We start from the raw sequence: 21,293 nt of genomic DNA on the forward strand, positions 1-21,293 counted from the left end.
TTAGGAAGCTACAGAAAGCATTTACATAACCTTTTGACACATGTATTCTATTACAGACACCTTAACACATACTTTTAATGTATATTATGTGATCTAAACATACAAATAAAAACATCTATAGCATTTTCCTTAAAGTATTTTGATTACAAATATTTACTGTCCACACTACAACAATAAAATACCTAAATCTTGTAATTTTGTCCTTGAAACATTTAATTGAAATACTGTAGAATTCCATTCATTCCTATGGAGGACTGCTCCTACTGGGGAGTGCCAATATGGCCGACGGGTGGCTTCAAAGCCTCTCAATGGCCAATATATACAATCAGCAAGGGTTTATTTAATTGATAATGCATGAAAAGCTGGTGTTTTGGAGGAAATATTGGCACAGGTGTTGTTAGTCGAGGGCCAGCAAACCGTGCCAATATATCCTCCAAGGGCATTATCACTTTTATACAACAGGTTACCAACATATTCAAATAATGATTTACATATTATCATTAAAAACATTCATTTGATTATTTTATTCATCCTATTTCATCCTTCCACAATATATAGTCCTAACACAAATCTAGGGTTGATACCCAAGCCGGCTGGTCGTTTGTTCTATCGGTTTGGTTGCCAGAGACGCGACCCCAGTCGTTCAGTCTTTTTGTTCTGTATCTATGGACCCAGTCGTCCGTTCTAAATGTTCCATTGCCATACCGGCTAGCAACGTTCTTATCTCTTGCTTGCTAGCTAGCCAACTAAAGCTAGCATACAGTCACGTCAAACAGTGCCCCAGAATAACAACAGTAGCATTTGCATTTGTTTAAGCTGTTTTCTAGTGACATTTATTTGGATACATCTATAACAATGAGCTAATGAGGTGTGATTTCACCTGGCATAGAAAATCTGCTCTCTCAACAGGACACTGTTGTTCAGAGGAGCTAGCCAACAATACAGCTAACACAATTACTTCAATCTGAAGCTGGAAAGACTAGCCGCACTAAGTTTCGTTTGACCTTTTTTCAATTTACATTTCTTTGTATATATTCATAAAAATGATGCCAGCTGATTAATGATTTAGACTGGCATGCCTGTCTGTCTGTCTGTCTCGTCCCAACTCCCGACACATTCATTACTATGGGACAGCTGGAGATCAAATTTGAATACTGAAACAATGTTGCAAATGTCGGAGAAACAGACAGCAAGGTTTATACAAATCTCTGCTGTTGAAAACTAAATGTTAGTCTAAAATAAATGTGAGCTAATGTCTAGATGTTTTTTATAGTGGATGTCAAGTTTATAAATTGCCTGGCTGGACTGATGAGACAGTGGTTTGCGCAGTTAGATGGAACAGAGTAAATAGGCATTTTAACGTCATAGATTTAGCCGGTGGTAACTTGTGGAATAGACACAGGCTGGAATGCAATTTTAACCAATCAGCATTCAGGATTAGACCCACCCATTGTATAAATACATCCCAAAGTGCGGCGGACAATTTGCCAAGAGTGGTCCGGGTTAGGCCGGGGTAGGCCTTCATTGTAAAATAATAATTTGTTCTTAACTGACTTGCTTAGTTAAATAAAGGTTAAATAAAATAAATACAAAATTGGTCACATCACATCCAAAGACATCAACCTAAGGATAAAACATAGAGGTTGCCACAAGGGGGCAGTAACGCCTCATTTTAAATCTAGCTGTATAGGGTAGTGGTACAGTATGTCTTTTGTGAATGTGTCTATGGTGAGAGGAAACATATTGTTCAAGCAGACTGTTAAAAATACATTTATGTGCTGTATAAAAAAAGGACTAACTGAAAGGAAGTAAAACAGGTGAACTCCCATAGAAGTAAACCAACGGCCTATTTGGTCCTAAGAATTTGTGAGCTATAGCATATCAACAAGACTATTGAATTAATGTGGGATCAAATTGTTACACTCTCTCACAAAATGCAGTGTCTGTGAGGTAGGATGGTTCCTCCCATCAAGCATTTGTCCTGTTCCCTACATAAGTGGTGTATTGATTGGGTGCTTGACACCACAGTGAGGAAAACAAATGGCTCGTTGCACAGAAATGAGATGCTATCTAAGCAGCTTGAACCACTCCACAGGTTAAGTCATCAACCCACACTTCAGTAAGCAGTGTGTGTAGTATATCACATACACCCCTATATAATAAAATAGATCTAATAGCCTATTCCAGTGCACATATCTTGTTAAACAAAATGTAGAGAAGTAATATTTGCTTTATAATATGTAAAGTATATGGGTGTTTTGGTACCAGATGACAAGTATACCAGTTGTATGACCAGTTGATAATGTGTGGATCACAGAAATATAATCTATTTCCAAGGTGTGGATAAGATAGGTGACTCTTCCTCCTCACCATCTCCTCATCCTCAGCCAGCACCAGGTCATAAGCACTCAGCGCCACACAGAAGATGATGGCTGTGACTCCTTCAAAGCAGTGGATCCATTTCTTCCTCTCTGAGCGCTGGCCGCCCACGTCAAACATCCTGCAGGAGAGAGGTGGAGAGAGGGATGAGTGGAAAGAGAGAGAGCGGGAGAGAGAGGTGGAGATATGTATGAGGGTAAAGAGGGAGAGAGGAATGAGAGAGGGATGAGGATAATGAGGGAGAGAGAGGTTGAGAGATGGATGAGGAGAAAGAGGGAGAGAGGGAGAGAGAGGACGGAGAGATGGATGAGGGTAAAGAGGGAGAGAGAGGACGGAGAGATGGATGAGGGTAAAGAGGGAGAGAGAGGACGGAGAGATGGATGAGGGTAAAGAGGGAGAGAGAGGACAGAGAGATGGATGAGGGTAAAGAGGGAGAGAGGGTGGAGAGAGACATGAAGGTAGTAACACCGGAAAAGAAAGAGAGAAAAGATAAGGGGAAGTACAGAGAGGAGAGAAGAAAAAGAGAGCGTGATAAGAGAGAGGAGAGAAGTAGAGAAGAAAAAGAGAGCGTGATAAGGTGAAGTACAGAGAGAAGAGAAGTAGAGAAGAAAAAGAGAGCGTGATAAGGTGAAGTACAGAGAGGAGAGAAGAAAAAGAGAGCGTGATAAGGTGAAGTACAGAGAGGAGAGAAGAAGAGAAGAAAAAGAGAGCGTGATAAGGTGAAGTACAGAGAGAAGAGAAGTAGAGAAGAAAAAGAGAGCGTGATAAGGTGAAGTACAGAGAGGAGAGAGTAGAGAAGAAAAAGAGAGCGTGATAAGGTGAAGTACAGAGAGAAGAGAAGTAGAGAAGAAAAAGAGAGCGTGATAAGGTGAAGTACAGAGAGAAGAGAAGTAGAGAAGAAAAAGAGAGCGTGATAAGGTGAAGTACAGAGAGGAGAGAAGAAAAAGAGAGCGTGATAAGGTGAAGTACAGAGAGAAGAGAAGTAGAGAAGAAAAAGAGAGCGTGATAAGGTGAAGTACAGAGAGGAGAGAGTAGAGAAGAAAAAGAGAGCGTGATAAGGTGAAGTACAGAGAGAAGAGAAGTAGAGAAGAAAAAGAGAGCGTGATAAGGTGAAGTACAGAGAGGAGAGAAGTAGAGAAGAAAAAGAGAGCGTGATAAGGTGAAGTACAGAGAGAAGTAGAGAAGAAAAAGAGAGCGTGATAAGGTGAAGTACAGAGAGGAGAGAAGAAAAAGAGAGCGTGATAAGGTGAAGTACAGAGAGGAGAGAAGAAAAAGAGAGCGTGATAAGGTGAAGTACAGAGAGAAGTAGAGAAGAAAAAGAGAGCGTGATAAGGGGAAGAAAGATAGAAAGTGAGGGTGACATTCAATCTCAGGCTATGCATTAACATTTCATGAGGTTGTTCTGAGTACAAAGGCAGACAGAGATCCATTAGATACGCTGGAACGTGATAAAAGACTGCAGGGCCAACACTGCTACAGGAAGCCCTCAGGGGCCATATGTATCAAGCGTCTCAGGGTAGTGGTGCTGATCTAGGATCAGGTTCCCCTCTGTCCATGCAATCACATTCATTTTGATCTGAAAGGGAAAACTGCTCCTAAATCAGCACTTCTACTCTGAGATGCTTGACTTCTACTCTGAGTGTTCAGAAGCTTGAACACTGGAGACACATTAGACTGTTACACCAGGTGTCTACCAGAAGAAGTGGGTAAAGGAACTGGGAGAGAGATGACGAGGCTCTACCACATGAGCCCATCACACAGATGAGGTGACATTGGTTTTTAGGGAAGGCAGGCGCTGAGGTCATACCCCTGCTTGAGCTGTGATTAGTGAGTGCCAACAACACAGCCTTTCTATCACACGTTAATGGACATTGTTGTGACCCACTGTTCCGCATAAAGCTTCAACCTGCAACAAACTGTGCATTCACAGGCTCAGACATACAAGATTAAGATGACCTAGTTTAGAACTGAGTAACAGGTTTGACTGTCCCATGACTTGGCATGGAATAATCTGTACTCGTATTCTGTTATCATCCACAGTCTTTGGCAATGTTCTTGAAATTTCCATTGTGAACAAATGTTCATTTCCCATATACAGGTTCACCAAGACCAGTGTGTATTTAAAGGGACTGTGTCCAGTATGCTTCATTAGTTTGAGTTACTCATTTCAGAATGGGTAGTGTGCTGTAATGCGACTGTTGCTGTTCTGCCTCTGTGGGGAATGAACTCGGAGAGAGTGGATGGGTCATAGAGAACAATATTACTTAACGTGCTTCTACACCTGCATGGCTTGCTGTTTGGGGTTTGAGGCTGGGTTTCTGTACAGCACTTTGAGATATCAGCTGATGTAAGAAGGGCTATTTAAAAACATTTGATTTGAACAGGGTCACAGCAAGTGAGGAGAGAGCATGGACAGTAATGTAAAAGGACAAAAGCGCTGACATCTCTGGTGAGTGGAGACTGCTGATAGACATGATTATGGAGCTTAGGAACATGGCAGCCAAAGTGACAGCCAGTGAGAGACAGGTGGAGGAGCTGAAGACAGAGGTGATGGACCAGAGAGATGATTATGGAGCTTAGGAACATGGCAGCCAAAGTGACAGCCAGTGAGAGACAGGTGGAGGAGCTGAAGACAGAGGTGATGGACCAGAGAGTGGAGCATAATTAAGACTGAACTGCATTTATACAAGGACAAAGTAAAGGAACTGGAGAACAAGATCACTGCCCAAACCGCAGAAATGTCCACCATGGGACCCAGACTGGAGGAACTGAGGAGAGAGAAGGCAGGTAGAACAAAGGTAGCGTTCTCTGCTGCTTTAAATAATCACCATGGACCCTTCACCATGGACCGTCTACACAATGAAATCACAAACACTGGGCAAGCCTACAGCAAGCCTACAGCCCTACTACTGGTATCTTCACAGTCCCAGTGAGAGGAGTATTTGCATTGCCCCCCCCCCCCCCCCCCCCCCCCCTCTGCTACTCTCTGTTATTATCTATGCATAGTCACTGAAATAACTCTACTTACATTACATATTACCTCGACTAACCAGTACCCCCGCACATAGACTCTGTACCCGTACCCTCTGTATATAGCCATGCTATTGTTATTTTACTGCTGCTCTTTAATTATTTGTTACTTTTTTTTGTTCTTTTTTTTGTTATTTTTCTAACTGCATTGTTGGTTAAGGGCTCGTAAATAAGCACTTCACTGTTGTATTTGGCGCATGTGACAAATACAATTTGATTTGATTTGACTACTTCAGATTCACATCCATGGATTTTAACACTGTAGCACTGGTGAGTGCATTCTTGTATAAGAATGACCCGTGTCTAATGTGGTCGCATCAGACCAATAGCTATGGAGGCTTTCAGTATCTAACCAATGCAGGGACTTTGTAGCTGGAGAACGGGGAGTTGGTCCATGTGTCTCCCGCCAGGCATCCGGGTCTATGGTGATTGTGATAATCACAGCAGCTTCAGTGGCTTCCTGCTCTTCTCTTTGTGAGGAGAACAACACACAAGCTCTAAAGACAGAAACATTGCTAGAGAATATGGAGAAGGTAACACAAAAGAAACAAACACTATTTTAGTATGTCTTCTTTTCACTATCTCTCTCCCTCAACCAAATGTGTCAGTTGTAATTTCTATGCCATTCATTCATTCTGTTGTTATTTTCCTGGAGATGAGTTTCCATAGCTACAGACAACAGAACAGAGATATAAAGAGGTGACTATTTTCTTATCAATTGTCTCCATGTATTGTTCATCCCAGACAACGTGTCTGTGAGGCTGTGACGGAAGGAAAATGTCAGCCTCGCGCAGCGCTCTGAGTTTATCTGGAACTTGGTCACTGTGGACTCATGTCAGACCAGACAGACAGACAGACGGACGGGCAGGCAGGCAGAGACAGGCAGAGGCAGACACACAAACAGGCAGACAGGAATGGCCCGATTTATCACCATGTTTCTCATCGTCTATCTGGCTGTTAAAAGCATTGAAGCTTGAACGGATCTCCCATTGTATCAGATGAACTTGTAAACAGTGTTACATCTGCCTCAGGCTGCTCACAGTCAGGAGGTAGAGGGTGTCTCACAACACTTCCTGGTCAGACATATGCACATGCCATTAAAGACACGCACATGTAGTACACACACAAACCAGACACTTTGGACATCCTCTCACGCAGTCTTCGCTCTTAGAAAAAAAGGTGCTATCTAGAACCTTAAAGAGTTATTTGTCTGTCCCCTTTGAAGAACCCTTTTTGGTTGCAGGTAGAACCCTTTTGGGTTCCATGTAGAACCCTTTCTACAGAGGATTCTACATGGAACCCAAAATAGTTCTACCTGGAACCAAAAATAGTTATCCTATGGGGACAGCCAAAGAACCCTTTTGGAACCTTTCTTCATCCACAGCAAGTTACAAATAAGGGGACAGACCAGGCCTCTATATCTGTGCACTGGATACATTTTGTTTTCTCATTAATGTAATAATGTAATGGTCAGTTATATGTTTGGCCCTGTCCCAATACACAAAGTCATCCAGATAGAGAGACTGACACTATTCAGGTTTCAGGTTTGTTCTAAGAGCCCTTACTTGAAGTGCAGGTCCTTGAAGGTGAAGTGTGTCTCCACGATGCCGGTGGTCTTCACTCTGGTCCGCAGCACGTCCTGCTGTGTGGGGATGTAGTCTGATTTGGCTATCCTCTCCATTTCGTTCAGGTAGCTGTGAGGACCACACACACAGGATGATGATGATGATGATGATGAGGGGCGGCACATATACATTGGCAAGACACACACACACACGCACACATTCAAGCAGAGGCACTCAAGCAGATACACCACAGCTGTTGTCTGTTGTTGTGTTTTAGCACAACAGTGATTCTGGATTGGTTCTGTTTGGTTCATGCACGACCACAGAGTCCATGTGTTCTGTGTTTGTGTATGATACGTCTCTCTCTCTCTCGCTCTCTCTCTCAACTTTTCTCAAAGGGAACATTTCTCTGGATTTTTTTGTTGTTATTCTGTCTCTCACTGTTCAAATAAACCTACCATTAGACTGATAATTTCTTTGTCAGTGGGCAAATGTACAAAATCAGCAGGGGATCAAATACTTTCCCCCCTCAATGTAGGTCCTGGATGGCAGGAAGCTTGACCCCAGTGATGTACTGGGCCATACGCACTACCCTCTGTTGCGCCTTACAGATGCCGAGCAGTTACCATACCAGGCGGTGATGCCCCCAGCTCTCGATGGTGCAGCTGTAGAACTTTTTGAGGATCTGGGGACCCATGCCAAATCTTTTCAGTCTCCTGAGAGGGAAAAGGTTTTGTCGTGCCCTCTTCACGACTGCCTTGGTGTGTTTGGACCATGATAGACTGTTGGTGATGTGGACACCAAGAAGCCTGAAACTCTCAACCCGGTCAACTACAGCCCCCTGTTATGTTAATGGGGGCCTGTTCGGTCACCGTTGAGTTTAGTCTGCTACCTGTGGAGTATTATGTCAGGTTTCACACATCAGCAGATGGGAGAGGAGATGAGAGCAGTAGAGAAGAGGAGAATCTAGACACAGACCTCCTCTGTTACCATCAATCAGAACACAATACCATCATACATCAGTCTAATGGGAGGCTGGCCAGAGGTTTTACACACTCCTGATTAAACCTGATATGAGACAGACAAGCCACCAATCAATCTAACTGCCACTGTGATTGCATCAGGGTAAACACCCAGTCTTCTCTGTGATCCGACCTTTAAGAATCAACTCATTCTCTTAATGTGTTTGTAATGTTATTAAAAAGGAAATTGGCAGACAAAGCAGAGTTGTTAAGCTGTATGCAAAGTAGACAGGCTTTTGTTTTCCAGGTTGAATAAAAAGTTAACGAGTGTTGGTCTCCAACGAGCAGCAGAAGGAGATAGAGAGTAGCTCTAACTGGTGTTGGTCTCCAACGAGCAGCAGGCGATAGAGAGTAGCTCTAACTGGTGTTGGTCTCCAACGAGCAGCAGGAGGAGATAGAGAGTAGCTCTAACTGGTGTTGGTCTCCAACGAGCAGCAGGAGGAGATAGAGAGTAGCTCTAACTGGTGTTGGTCTCCAACAAGCAGCAGGAAGAGATAGAGAGTAGCTCTAACTGGTGTTGGTCTCCAACGAGCAGCAGGAGGAGATAGAGAGTAGCTCTAACTGGTGTTGGTCTCCAACGAGCAGCAGCAGGAGATAGAGAGTAGCTCTAACTGGTGTTGGTCTCCAACGAGCAGCAGGAGGAGATAGAGAGTAGCTCTAACTGGTGTTGGTCTCCAACGAGCAGCAGGAGGAGATAGAGAGTAGCTCTAACTGGTGTTGGTCTCCAACGAGCAGCAGGAGGAGATAGAGAGTAGCTCTAACTGGTGTTGGTCTCCAACGAGCAGCAGGAGGAGATAGAAAGTAGCTCTAACTGGTGTTGGTCTCCAACGAGCAGCAGGAGGAGATAGAGAGTAGCTCTAACTGGTGTTGGTCTCCAACGAGCAGCAGGAGGAGATAGAGAGTAGCTCTAACTGGTGTTGGTCTCCAACGAGCAGCAGGAGGAGATAGAGAGTAGCTCTAACTGGTGTTGGTCTCCTGGTCACATTGATTTGTATTGTGGTAGCGTGAGGGTGCGTGTGCAGGTGCAGATTGCATACTGAGTCAACTAGAGGGAGGTAAGGAGTGAGAGAGAGGATGGAGCGAGGGAGGTGGGTTATATTGAGAATCATTGAGCGTACCACTCCTTCAAGGGAGTTGTTGACATTGAAGGTCATTGAGTTGTTTTCATGTGTTGCTGTCAGGTTGTGTTGTTGTCATGTTGTGCTGTTGTCATGTTGTTGCCAGGTTGTGTTGCTGCCAGGTTGTGTTGTTGTCAGGTTGTGTTGCTGTCATGTTGTGTTACTGTCATGTGGTGTTACTGTCATGTGTTGTTGTCATGTGTTGCTGTCATGTTGTGTTACTGCCATGTTGTTGTCATGTTGTGTTGCTGCCATGTGTTGCTGTCATGCTGTGTTACTGCCATGTTGTTGTCATGTTGTTTTGCTGTCATGTTGTGTTGCTGTCATGTTGTGTTACTGCCATGTTGTTGTCATGTTGTTTTGCTGTCATGTTGTGTTGCTGTCATGTTGTGTTACTGCCATGTTGTTGTCATGTTGTGTTGCTGTCATGTTGTGTTGCTGTCATGTTGTGTTACTGCCATGCTGTTGTCATGTTGTGTTGTTGTCATGTTGTGCTACTGTCATGTGTTGTTGTCATGTGTTGCTGTCATGTTGTGTTACTGCCATGTTGCTGTCATGTTGTGTTGCTGTGTTGCTGTCATGTTGTGTTGCTGTCTTAGGTCTCTCTTTATCTAGTGTTGTGGTGTCTCTTTTATCACAATGTGCGTTTTGTCCTACATTTATTTATAATCTCAGCCCCCGTCCCACAGGAGGCCTCTTGCTAGGCCTCATTGTAAATAAGAATTTGTTCATAATTGAAACACACTATGTCTACTCACTATGCGGCTGAGTCGTTGAGCTGGTACTCCCGGGAGCGCGTGAAGCAGCCTTGCACCCCACTGTCGGCCCACAGGCGGCGGATCACTTTGGACAGGTCGTCGGGCAGGATGCCCTGCGCCTCAGCAGCAGCCGACAGGGCAAAGAGCTGGCGGGCATCGTCCTGCAGGGGGCGGAAGGGGACAGGAGAGGGGCATTATGGGCAAAGCTAGGAGGCTGCAGGTACCACAGTACTAGGGAACAGTTATTGCAACAGACACAGAGGTAGAGGGCTAATGTTTAAATCTGAGGAGGGAGGGAGAACCCGTATTATCACCAAATGTACAGCCAACAGTCTATCAAACATTTGTTTTTTAGAGCAGTGAGGTATGGCTGTGTGGAAGGACCTCTGGGGAGAGGATTTGACAAAGCATCTACAGTGATGATGCAAGATCTCATCATAAATCGTTAAAAGGTCTCTCTAGCCATAAGAGACAATGATTGAGTGAACCAGATTAAATTAATACATTTTGGGTTGTTTTGACAGGTGGCCAATGAGGCCAGGTAATCTACACTGTGTGGATGGCTAATATGGGAGATATATTGGTGTCTGTGGACAAGGCTGTGTGCCATGATAAATAATGTAGTGTTGTAATAAAGTGTGCCAGTGTTAGGCAGGATATATATTTCCTCTGGGTGTTTCTCCCTCTACCATCTGTGCTCTGCAGTGGAGGCTGCTGAGGGGAGGACGGCTCATTATAATGGTTTGAACGGAGTGAATGGAATCAAACCATTCCACTTATTCTGCTCCAGCCATTACCATGGGCCTGTCCTCCCCAATTAAGGTGCCACCAGCCTCCCGTGGTGTAGTGTAAATAGACAGGGATGATCGGCGTGATGGCGATGATGACACAGCACAGTTCAGTCGCCAATGTGAAGATAATGAGTAGTTTATTAGGATGTGTGCAGCAGCTACTCTTTCTGGGGTCCACACAGAACATACAAATACATGACAGAGTACAGAACAGTTATAGACAAGAACAACATAAGAGGACCAGACTCCTCCATGCCCAGAGACTCAGCAGAGCAGACGGATGAACAGCTGGCTAGGCTCAGAGAACCAGACACCTCCATGCCCAGAGACTCAGCAGAGCAGACGGATGAATAGCTGGGTAGCCTCAGAGAACCAGACTCCTCCATGCCCAGAGACTCAGCAGAGTAGACGGATGAATAGCTGGCTAGGCTCAGAGACCCAGACTCCTCCATGCCCAGAGACTCAGCAGAGCAGACGGATGAACAGCTGGCTAGGCTCAGAGAACCAGACTCCTCCATGCCCAGAGACTCAGCAGAGCAGACGGATGAACAGCTGGCTAGGCTCAGAGAACCAGACACCTCCATGCCCAGAGACTCAGCAGAGCAGACGGATGAACAGCTGGCTAGGCTCAGAGAACCAGACACCTCCATGCCCAGAGACTCAGCAGAGCAGACGGATGAACAGCTGGCTAGGCTCAGAGAACCAGACACCTCCATGCCCAGAGACTCAGCAGAGCAGACGGATGAACAGCTGGCTAGGCTCAGAGAATCAGACACCTCCATGCCCAGAGACTCAGCAGAGCAGACGGATGAACAGCTGGCTAGGCTCAGAGAACCAGACACCTCCATGCCCAGAGACTCAGCAGAGCAGACGGATGAACAGCTGGCTAGGCTCAGAGAACCAGACACCTCCATGCCCAGAGACTCAGCAGAGCAGACGGATGAACAGCTGGCTAGGCTCAGAGAATCAGACACCTCCATGCCCAGAGACTCAGCAGAGCAGACGGATGAACAGCTGGCTAGGCTCAGAGAACCAGACACCTCCATGCCCAGAGACTCAGCAGAGCAGACGGATGAACAGCCCTGCATACTGTCCACTGAGGCAACACCTCTCCACCCACACACACATACAGTATGCAGATCTGCTGTGTCACCTGTTTCCATAATAGCAAATTAGCAAAGCTCAAATTGAATAATCAATACATTTAGTGAACTGGAACAAAATGGTCATAAATGTACATATCAATTTGAGACTGGGAGTGCAGTTCACAAAGGATATTTTGCAATGTTTTCATCATCTTTCTCTGGATTTGAAATGACAAAGCAAATGAAATGACACAGCATATGGAGGCTCGATTTCCTCTCCCTGGGAACTAGGTGACTCATTGAGTCAATTCTGGGCACCAGTACCCGTGTGTGTGTGTGTGTGTGCGTCCGTGCATGCCTGTGTGTGTGTGTGTGTGTGTGTGTGTGTGTGTGTGTGTGTGTGTGTGTGTGTGTGTGTGTGTGTGTGTGTGTGTGTGTGTGTGTGTGTGTGTGTGTGTGTCTATGCAATGTTCTATGTGTGTTCTTGTGCATCCCTGTCTAAAGTGTGCATACATGTTGGCTGTTGTCTAATGTACTGTGTGAGAGTATGTTTGTGACAGCCAGTGCGCTAAATGCCTGCATAGGAGGCAGAGCAAGTATCAACACGTCCAGTGGCATGAACGATGGTCTGAGGACATCCATCCTCCCGTAATGACCACGGCAGCCTCTCTCCTCAGCCATGCAGGAGACTAGATTACAGTAATAAAGCACATTCACCCATCCTCCAGCTATAGACTCAAGACTGAAGCCCTCTGACATATACTGTAATACACTCGAGCTTCCTAAAAATGTTTTTAGCCCTCTTTGAGAAACATGTTGACAGTTTGTTCACAGTATGGATGGGCATTTGAAATGTTTTAGCCCTCTTTCAGAAACATGTTGACAGTTTGTTCACAGTATGGATGGGCATTTGAAATGTTTTAGCCCTCTTTCAGAAACATGTTGACAGTTTGTTCACAGTATGGATGGGCATTTGAAATGTTTTGACTGTTTGAGTACTACCATATTTTTTGTTATATACTTGAGTATACTCTAATGGAAACTCTAATGGAAAAATATATATTTTAGGAAAACATTTGAAAAAATATGGGCATTTATCAATACCAACAGTGCACAACAATGCTTAATTTATTATAACCATTATAGATAAATCCTAATCGCTAAATTACCCCATATATACAGTATATCACTCAAAAAAAAGTGCCATTTAAGATTCATTATATTATATTGTGGAACACAATCTTCAAAAAAGGACTAACCAGCAATGTGGGGCTTGCTTGTAGAAGCCAATGACTGTGAAATGGCATAGCCTTGTTTTGTTCATTTAGCAGACAAGACGCTCTTATTTCACAAGCCCTTATTACAGTCAAGACACACCTATGTTATAGTAAAAAACATGTAACAGAATGAAATAGAACAACATATTTTCCAAATGAAAAAACCAGCGAGTGCGAAGTGACACAGATCTTGCATCTGGAAAAGTTATCAAAGATCTGAAATAGGGTTACACTTCGAGAGTTAAAAATAAATACATCTGGATTACAAAACTACATTTCCATATACAGATTTAGTTTATTCTGCTTGTTCTTTGGACTTTTCCAAATGGATTAACAATTCAACATTGAACACTGGATGTTGATGAATTATGGCCACTACATCAGTTTGGTGAGTAGGCCTATGTTTAATGATTCTGATAAAAATTTGCGATACTCGTTAGGGTTGTGCAAAGGACACAAAACACAAAGCGGATTTAACTTATTTTGGAACACAGCCCTAATGTAGGATACAAGCACTATTATGTTCTCATCCAGAGTCATGTTTATTTTCCAAGCTATAGCACACAATATTTTACATACAGCAGGTTTTTAAAGGACCAAGAAGTAGAATTTGCTTCATGTTTTCATTTTTGCCATGGAAAACCCATAGCGATACTGCTATCATCACAGCACTATCAGAGGGAGCGGTCGGAAGGCAACTGAGTGAGTGAGACACAGGAGAAATGGAAACTAGGGAGAAGAACTATGTGATGCTTGCCTTGGTTTATTTTTTGTTGTGCCCCGCAATTGCACATGTACATATGGACCACTAGAGTCAAAGCAAATTTCACTTGCCCGTTCAGGCAGCCACACAGCACATTCCACCAAATAGTTTGACAGTATTTTAACATTTTATCTCTGGCTAAAGATCGAGTTTTGAGTTTTGACTTCCTTTCAAGTATTCAAGTACTCCATCTCTAGTTCACAGGCTGAACCCTCTTCACAGGAGCACTGGGCATCTTATTGCTGACTCATTGAGTGTGATTAGTGAGAACAGTGTGTGTGTGTGTGTGTGTGTGTGTGTGTGTGTGTGTGTGTGTGTGTGTGTGTGTGTGTGTGTGTGTGTGTGTGAATAATGAATATGGGTTGGGAATGAAGCCTTTCTATCAGCCTGAGGTGTTAATGCTATCGTTTTAATATTATTAATAATAATAAAAGTATAATGATAATAATCCGTATTTGCGGCCGGCAGCAGTAGCAGAAGGAGTTTGAGAGACAGGTTATTCACTTGAGGTGCACAGTGCCTACGCTGCAGAAATTGCCTGCAAAGGAAATCTGCTTGGAAAATATGTCCAGTCAGCAGCTTTAAATAAAAACCCTTAGTTACCACACCTTCTCCCTTTTCAGCACACTTCAACGTTTCTTCATGATCAAGCCTACATTGCCCTCATGGTTGCAGGAAAACCCACTCACAGCCTCTACCTTTTCTCTCTCTCAATGGTCAGTGCTATCCGGGATCTTACAGCCATAACCCTTACAAATTCCAACTTCAATGGTGTAGGGACCCTCTCTCAATCTCTCTTTCAACTGCTCTCTCGCTCTCTGTCTGAGCACTGAGGAGAGAGCAGGTCTGAACCTCAAGAGTCCCCACTGTAATGTGTGTGTGTGTGTGGGGGGGGGGGGGGGGGTCGTGTGTGTGCATAATGGATGTCAATTGTCATGGCAATTTTGAATAATAAAAATACAATTTCAAGCAAAGCAAAGTTAGTAGAATGTTTGAATTTAGAATGTTTGCTTGATAAGAGCGTTGATTTAGAATCCCATTCTATTTCTTTGCCTTGGCAATTCAATTCATTTCAATACACTCACATCTGAATGTAATGATATCACAATTAAATACAGCAACTTCAGTAGTATTTAGAATGTTTGGTTGATAGATACTGTTGATATGCAATATTGATATGGAACTCAGTTTTGGTAGCAACAAGCCCAAGCCTAGACCTTTGAGTTGCTTCTGCTATCCAAGATTATATACATTTTTTAACAATGAACTTCAATACCCAGCAACTTAACCAGTCCATACCATGGATGGCACAGGGACACAGTATCTTGCTATCATAATCAATGGTTACAATTAAATAACACATTCTTACCAGGATTTGGTTCGTTGCTTATTTTAGTGTATTTCTCAACATCCATTTCTAGAATACATTTAGGTACAGTGCCTTCGGAAAGTATTCAGATCCCTTGACTTTTCCATATTTTGTTAAGTTACAGCCTTTTTCTAAAATGGTTTAAAAAAAATCCTCAGCAATCTACACATAATACCCCATATTGACAAAGTATTCAGACCCTTTGCTATGAGACTCGAAATTGAGCTCAGGTACATCTAGTTTCCATTGATCATCCTTGAGATGTTTATACAACTTGATTGGAGTCCACCCGTGGAAATTCAATTGATTGGACATGATTTGGAAAGGCACACGCCTGTCTATATAAGGTCCAACAGTTGACAGTGCATGTCAGAGCAAAAACCAAGCCACGAGGTCGAAGGAATTGTCCGTAAAGCTCAGAGACAGGATTGTGTCGAGGCACAGATCTGGGGAAAGGTACCAAAAAAAATGTCTGCAGCATTGAAGGTCCCCAAGAGCACAGTGGCCTCCATCGCTCTTAAATTGAAACAGTTTAGAACCACCAAGACTCTTCCTAGAGCTGGCTGCCCGGCCAAACTGAGCAATCGGGGGAGAAGGGCCTTGGTCAGGGAGGTGACCAAGAACATGATGGTCACTTTGACAGAGCCCTAGAGTTCTTCTGTGGAGATGGGAGAACCTTGCAGAAGGACAACCATCTCTGCAGCACTTCAGAAATTAGGTCTTAGAGTGACCAGACGGAAGCCACTCATCAGTAAAAGGCACATGACAGCTCGCTTGGAGTTTGCCAAAAGGCACCTAACGACTCTCAGACCATGAGAAACAAGATTATCTGGTCTGATGAAACCAAGATTGAACCCTTTGGCCTGAATGCCAAGCGCCACGTCTGGAGGAAACCTGGCACCATCCCTACAGTGAAGCATGGAGGTGGCAGCATCATGTTGTGGGCATGTTTTCAAGCAGCAGGGACTGGGAGACTAGTCAGGAACGAGGCAAAGATGAACGGAGCAAAGAACAGAGATATCCTTGATGAAAACCTGCTCCAGAGCGCTCAGGACCTCAGACTGAGGTGAAGGTTCACCTTCCAATAGGACAACGACACTAAGCACACAGCCAAGACAACGCAGGAGTGGCTTCGTAACAAGTCTTAGAATGTCCTTGAGTGGCCCAGCCAGAGCCTGAACTTGAACCCGATTCAACATCTCTGGAGAGACCTGAAAATAGCTGTGCAGCAACGCTCCCCATTCAACCTGACAGAGCTTGAGAGGATCTACAGAGAAGAATGGGAGAAACTCCCCAAATACAGGTGTGCCAAGGTTGTAGCATCATATCCAACAAAACTCGATGCTGTAATCACTGCCAAAGGTATTTCAACAAAGTACTGAGTAAAGGGTCTGAATACTTATGTACATTTTATATATATACATTTGCGAACATTTCTAAAAACCTGTTTTTGCTTTGTCATTATGGGGTATTGTGTGTAGATTGATGAGGGGGAAAAATACAATTTAATCAATTATAGAATAAGGCTGTAAGGTAACAAAATGTGGAACAAGTCAAGGGGTCTGAATACTCTCTGAAGGCACTGCACATCTAGAACTGGTTTTGTGTGACTTTAGGTCAAGACCTCCCAAGTTTCTCAGAGATCTGCCATTGTGAGTGCTACTGGAAGTCCCTATACATGGCCAGCTTCCCCTACCACTACCACTACCTGCCTGAGAAACCATGTCTGTTCCACAAGCACATGGAGATAAGGCTCAAGGGGGAGTTTTACAGGAGAGTCAGGACTGAACTTTACGAGCAACATGTGACCTCAGTTGGCCAGTAGCTTTTATCTGATAAGGAGATTGAAAAACTGGAAGCCTTTCTGGGGGTGTTGGAGTTGGCTGCAGAGATGGGCTTCCTGTAAATCTCTTGTGTATTTTGTAGAAATAAGTAAGATAAGGTAGAATACGATAGGATTGGTAGGTATAGTAAGATAAGGTAGAATAAGATAGGATTGGTAGGTATAGTAAAATAAGATATGATAGGTAGGTAGGTATAGTAAGTAAGATAAGATACGATAGGATTGGTAGGTATAGTATGATAAGATAGGATTGGTAAGTATGGTAAGATAGGATTGGTAGGTATGGTAAGATAAGATAGGATTGGTAAGATTGGTAGGTACAGTAAGATAAGGTAGAATAAGATTGGATTGTTAGGTATAGTGAGATAAGATTGGACTGGTAGGTATAGTAAGATGAGATAGGATAGGTAGGTATAGTAAGATAAGATAGGTAGGTATAGTAAGATAAGATGGGATAGGTAGGTATAGTAAGATAAGATAGGTAGGTATAGTAAGTTAAGATAGGTAGGTATAGTAAGATAAGATAGGTAGATATAGTAAGATAAGGTAGGATAAGATAAGATTGGTAGGTACAGTAAGATAAGATATAATAAGATAGGATTGGTAGGTACAGTAAGATAAGGTAGAATAAGATAGGATTGTTAGGTATAGTAAGATAAGATTGGATTGGTAGGTATAGTAAGATAAAATAGAATGAGATAGGATTGGTAGGTATAGTAAGATAAAATAGAATGAGATAGGATTGGTAGGTATAGTAAGATAAAATAGAATGAGATAGGATTGGTAAGTATGGTAAGATAAAATAGAATAAGATAGGATTGGTAAGTATGGTAAGATAAAATAGAATAAGATTGGATTGGTAAGTATGGTAAGATAAGGTAGAATAGGATAGGATTGGTAAGTATGGTAAGATAAGGTAGAATAAGATAGGATTGGTAAGTATAGTAAGATAAAATAGAATAAGATTGGATTGGTAAGTATGGTAAGATAATTATGAGCAAAGTCAGTGCTTGTAGAAAAATAGTTGTGTTATTCAGTCTTCTTTGGGGGGGGTGTATGTCAACGGTTACATGATGGTAAGCACAGTCTCCTATTAGCGGAAATTGGCGTTATTTTCCAACTGTGTGACTGCATGTGATGGCTTCTTGGATCGGGCATGCTAGTGACTAACCTTGACTTCATGGGGTTATGGATGCTAGTGACTAACCTTGACTTCATGGGGTTATGGATGATAGTGACTAACCTTGACTTCATGGGGTTATGGATGCTAGTGACTAACCTTGACTTCATGGGGTTATGGATGCTAGTGACTAACCTTGACTTCATGGGGTTATGGATGCTAGTGACTAACCTTGACTTCATGGGGTTATGGATGATAGTGACTAACCTTGACTTCATGGGGTTATGGATGATAGTGACTAACCTTGACTTCATGGGGTTATGGATGATAGTGACTAACCTTGACTTCATGGGGTTATGGATGATAGTGACTAACCTTGACTTCAGTGCCCAGGATATTGTTACTCAAGAGCTCTAGTGGATGTGTAGAAGCAAAGCTGTACATCTTCTCTAATCATCTGACTGCAGAAACAGAGGAGCCTAACATACATGCCCAAGTGTGTGTGTGTTTGTTTGCATGTGTGTGTCTTACCTCTCTGGAGGCCTCTGTGTAGTCAATCTTGAGGTTGCCCATGGCCTTGATAATAGCCATGATGGACTGGATGGTGTTGCTGTAGACCACAGCTCTGTACTGCTTACACTCGTCTTCTGAGTAGCCATCCTCATGGATGATCCTGATGAAGGAGAACAAACCTGAGCATTCTACTAATGTCACTCAAGATGTTACTAAGAGAAAAGGAGGACAGGTGGAGAACGACTGCCCCCTCACATTGACTGCCCCCTCACATTGACTGCCCCCTCACACTGACTGCCCCCTCACATTGACTGCCCCCTCACATTGACTGCCCCCTCACATTGACTGCCCCAACACATTGACTGCCCCAACACATTGACTGCCCCCTCACATTGACTGCCCCCTCACATTGACTGCCCCCTCACATTGACTGCCCCCTCACATTGACTGCCCCCTCACATTGACTGCCCCCTCACATTGACTGCCCCCTCACATTGGGGCTCCCAAGTGGCGCAGAGGGCTAAGGCACTGCATCTCAGTGCAAGAGGCATCACTACAGTCCCTTGTTCAAATCCAGGCAGTATCATGTCCGGTTGTGATCGGGAGTCCCATAGGGCGCACAATTGGCCCAGTTTCGTCAGGGTTTGGTCGGGGTAGGCTGTCATAAAGAAGAATTTGTTCTTAACTGACATGCTTAGTTAAATAAAGGTTCAATGTAAAAAATAATAATAATAATAATTGAAGCCACAGAGGTTCAAGACCGGCCGCGGTACTGCAGGCATTGTTAGCAGAAAACAGGATCCCCCATTATAGTAAATGGAAAAATGTCAATCTTTGTGGTCAATCTTCTTGTAAATTAAAAAATGTTGCAAAGACCATGGACCAATAATTGCTTCTAATACACCAAATGTATGTACTTTGACCGATTATTTTAAAGTCGCACCCAGAAGAAGTTATAAGGATAATTGAGTTGCTAATGGTAGCCTGCAGTACCCAGGTCGGCATAAAACTTGACTTATATGAGGGGGCAGCACTGAGCTAGCCTGTAACGTCACTTCCTGGAGTAGCTCAAACTGAGCATGTTATGTCCCCATGAGACACCATCTTAACCGACTTAATTTAGCTTCAATGTTCTATTGAGACTTCACATAGTTAAACATTGTGTCACGTGATCCATGACTTTGTCCATTCATATATACAGTCATTGGGCAGTATGGTTGACAGGTTATGTATTTCATACAGTGTTAAATGTGCTCAATATGTTAGGACTTCTAGCTGCTAAGAGTTTGGGTATTCAATCAATGACCGTAATGTTTCGTAGAACGGCTAGTTACTCTAAGATGATAATAACAAATGTATTTATTGTCAAATACACCAGATAGGTGCAGTGAAATGTGTTGTTTTACAAGGTCAGCCTCAGTAGTACAGCACCCCTGGGGCAAATAAGGGTTAATTGCCTTGCTCAAAGGCACATCAACAGATTTTTCAGCTTGTCAGCTCTGGTATTCAAACCAGCAACCTTTCAGTAACTAGCCCAACGTTCTTACCGCTAGGCTACCAGCTGATATAAACAGTCAGTGCAGTCCTGTGCAAACCTCCTCTGCATGTTGGTGATGTGTCTGACCATGCCTCAGCTTGTCATGCACAGGGGAACGCCCTGCATGTTAAGTGTGTGTGTATGTGTGTGTGTTTCAGTGGGATGATAGCATCCAGACTTCATCAGAATGCAGGATGCAGTGCAGAAAGAGCACAGTAGCACCAAGACAAGGACATGAATAAGCCAATATCACCTCATGAATAAACAGGCCTGTAAGCTTGACACTAGCGGCTAGGAAAAGTACTGGGATTTAACCCAGTTAGTTACACAATAAATATTATAATTCTATCTACAGGTGTTATGGGGGGAAAAAAGACAACCATTCTCCCTGCTCTCCTTTTATGTTGACATGATCTCTGTGGTCAGAGACAGAGCTGGTGCTTCAGAGCAGAGCTGTGTTGTGTTATGGGTATGGTCTATCTCCCAAGCATTGGTTGTTCTGTATGGCTGTATTAACAACCTGGGTTTAGAGCTACATTCTGTACTCTACACTCATGAAAAACTGATTCATCGCCTGGCTAGCCCACAGGAATGTGAATAATTAAGCCATTATGGAGTGTGTGTGTGCGTGTGTGTGAGAATGAGACATGGACATACACACATATGTTTTGTATACGTCATTGGTGAGCGTGTAATTGAGTGTCATGGTTTGATCCCAGTCATTACAGTAACCACAGTAAAAGTCCTGTGCACTGAGACTCATGCTTTCAGTAGCCAAAGACAATTATGGGTAGGAAGACACGAGAAAACCAGCGCAACTACCAAAGACAGGAAGACACAAAGATTTGCCCTCCATATGTCTTCCTAAAAAGCAAATTAATATGCCTATGCTCAACATGCCTGATTGACTGTTTGCCAGCTCTGGATCAGCAGTGTACAGTAGCATTGTAGATCAATCCAACAAGGACTGGGACAAGGACTGAATAAACCACTAGAGGATAGAGGGCATCATCTATTAAAGAAGTCATGACATGTCCTGATCTGTTACAGCTCTCTGTAACTCACTTCATCTGCTTGACGATGGTGCTTTTCCCAGACTCCCCGGCACCTGTAGAAGGAACAG

The 21,293-nt window shown here is 43.4% G+C and overlaps 1 protein-coding gene across 1 annotated transcript in view; it reads right to left on the bottom strand.

The window, feature by feature from the left end:
- The window catches only part of gnai2b (guanine nucleotide binding protein (G protein), alpha inhibiting activity polypeptide 2b), a 98,074-nt gene that overhangs the window by 6,692 nt on the left and 70,089 nt on the right, over positions 1–21,293 (bottom strand). Inside the window, exons 3-7 of the mRNA XM_036950744.1 lie at positions 21,236–21,278; positions 18,652–18,793; positions 9,873–10,033; positions 6,975–7,103; positions 2,371–2,500 (exon numbers count right to left, since the gene is read on the bottom strand). Of these exons, the coding sequence (XP_036806639.1) occupies positions 2,371–2,500; positions 6,975–7,103; positions 9,873–10,033; positions 18,652–18,793; positions 21,236–21,278 (605 nt within the window). The remainder of the gene's footprint in view (positions 1–2,370; positions 2,501–6,974; positions 7,104–9,872; positions 10,034–18,651; positions 18,794–21,235; positions 21,279–21,293) is intronic.

Source organism: Oncorhynchus mykiss, chromosome 17, assembly GCF_013265735.2.
Source record: "Oncorhynchus mykiss isolate Arlee chromosome 17, USDA_OmykA_1.1, whole genome shotgun sequence".
NCBI classification, from domain to species: domain Eukaryota; kingdom Metazoa; phylum Chordata; class Actinopteri; order Salmoniformes; family Salmonidae; genus Oncorhynchus; species Oncorhynchus mykiss.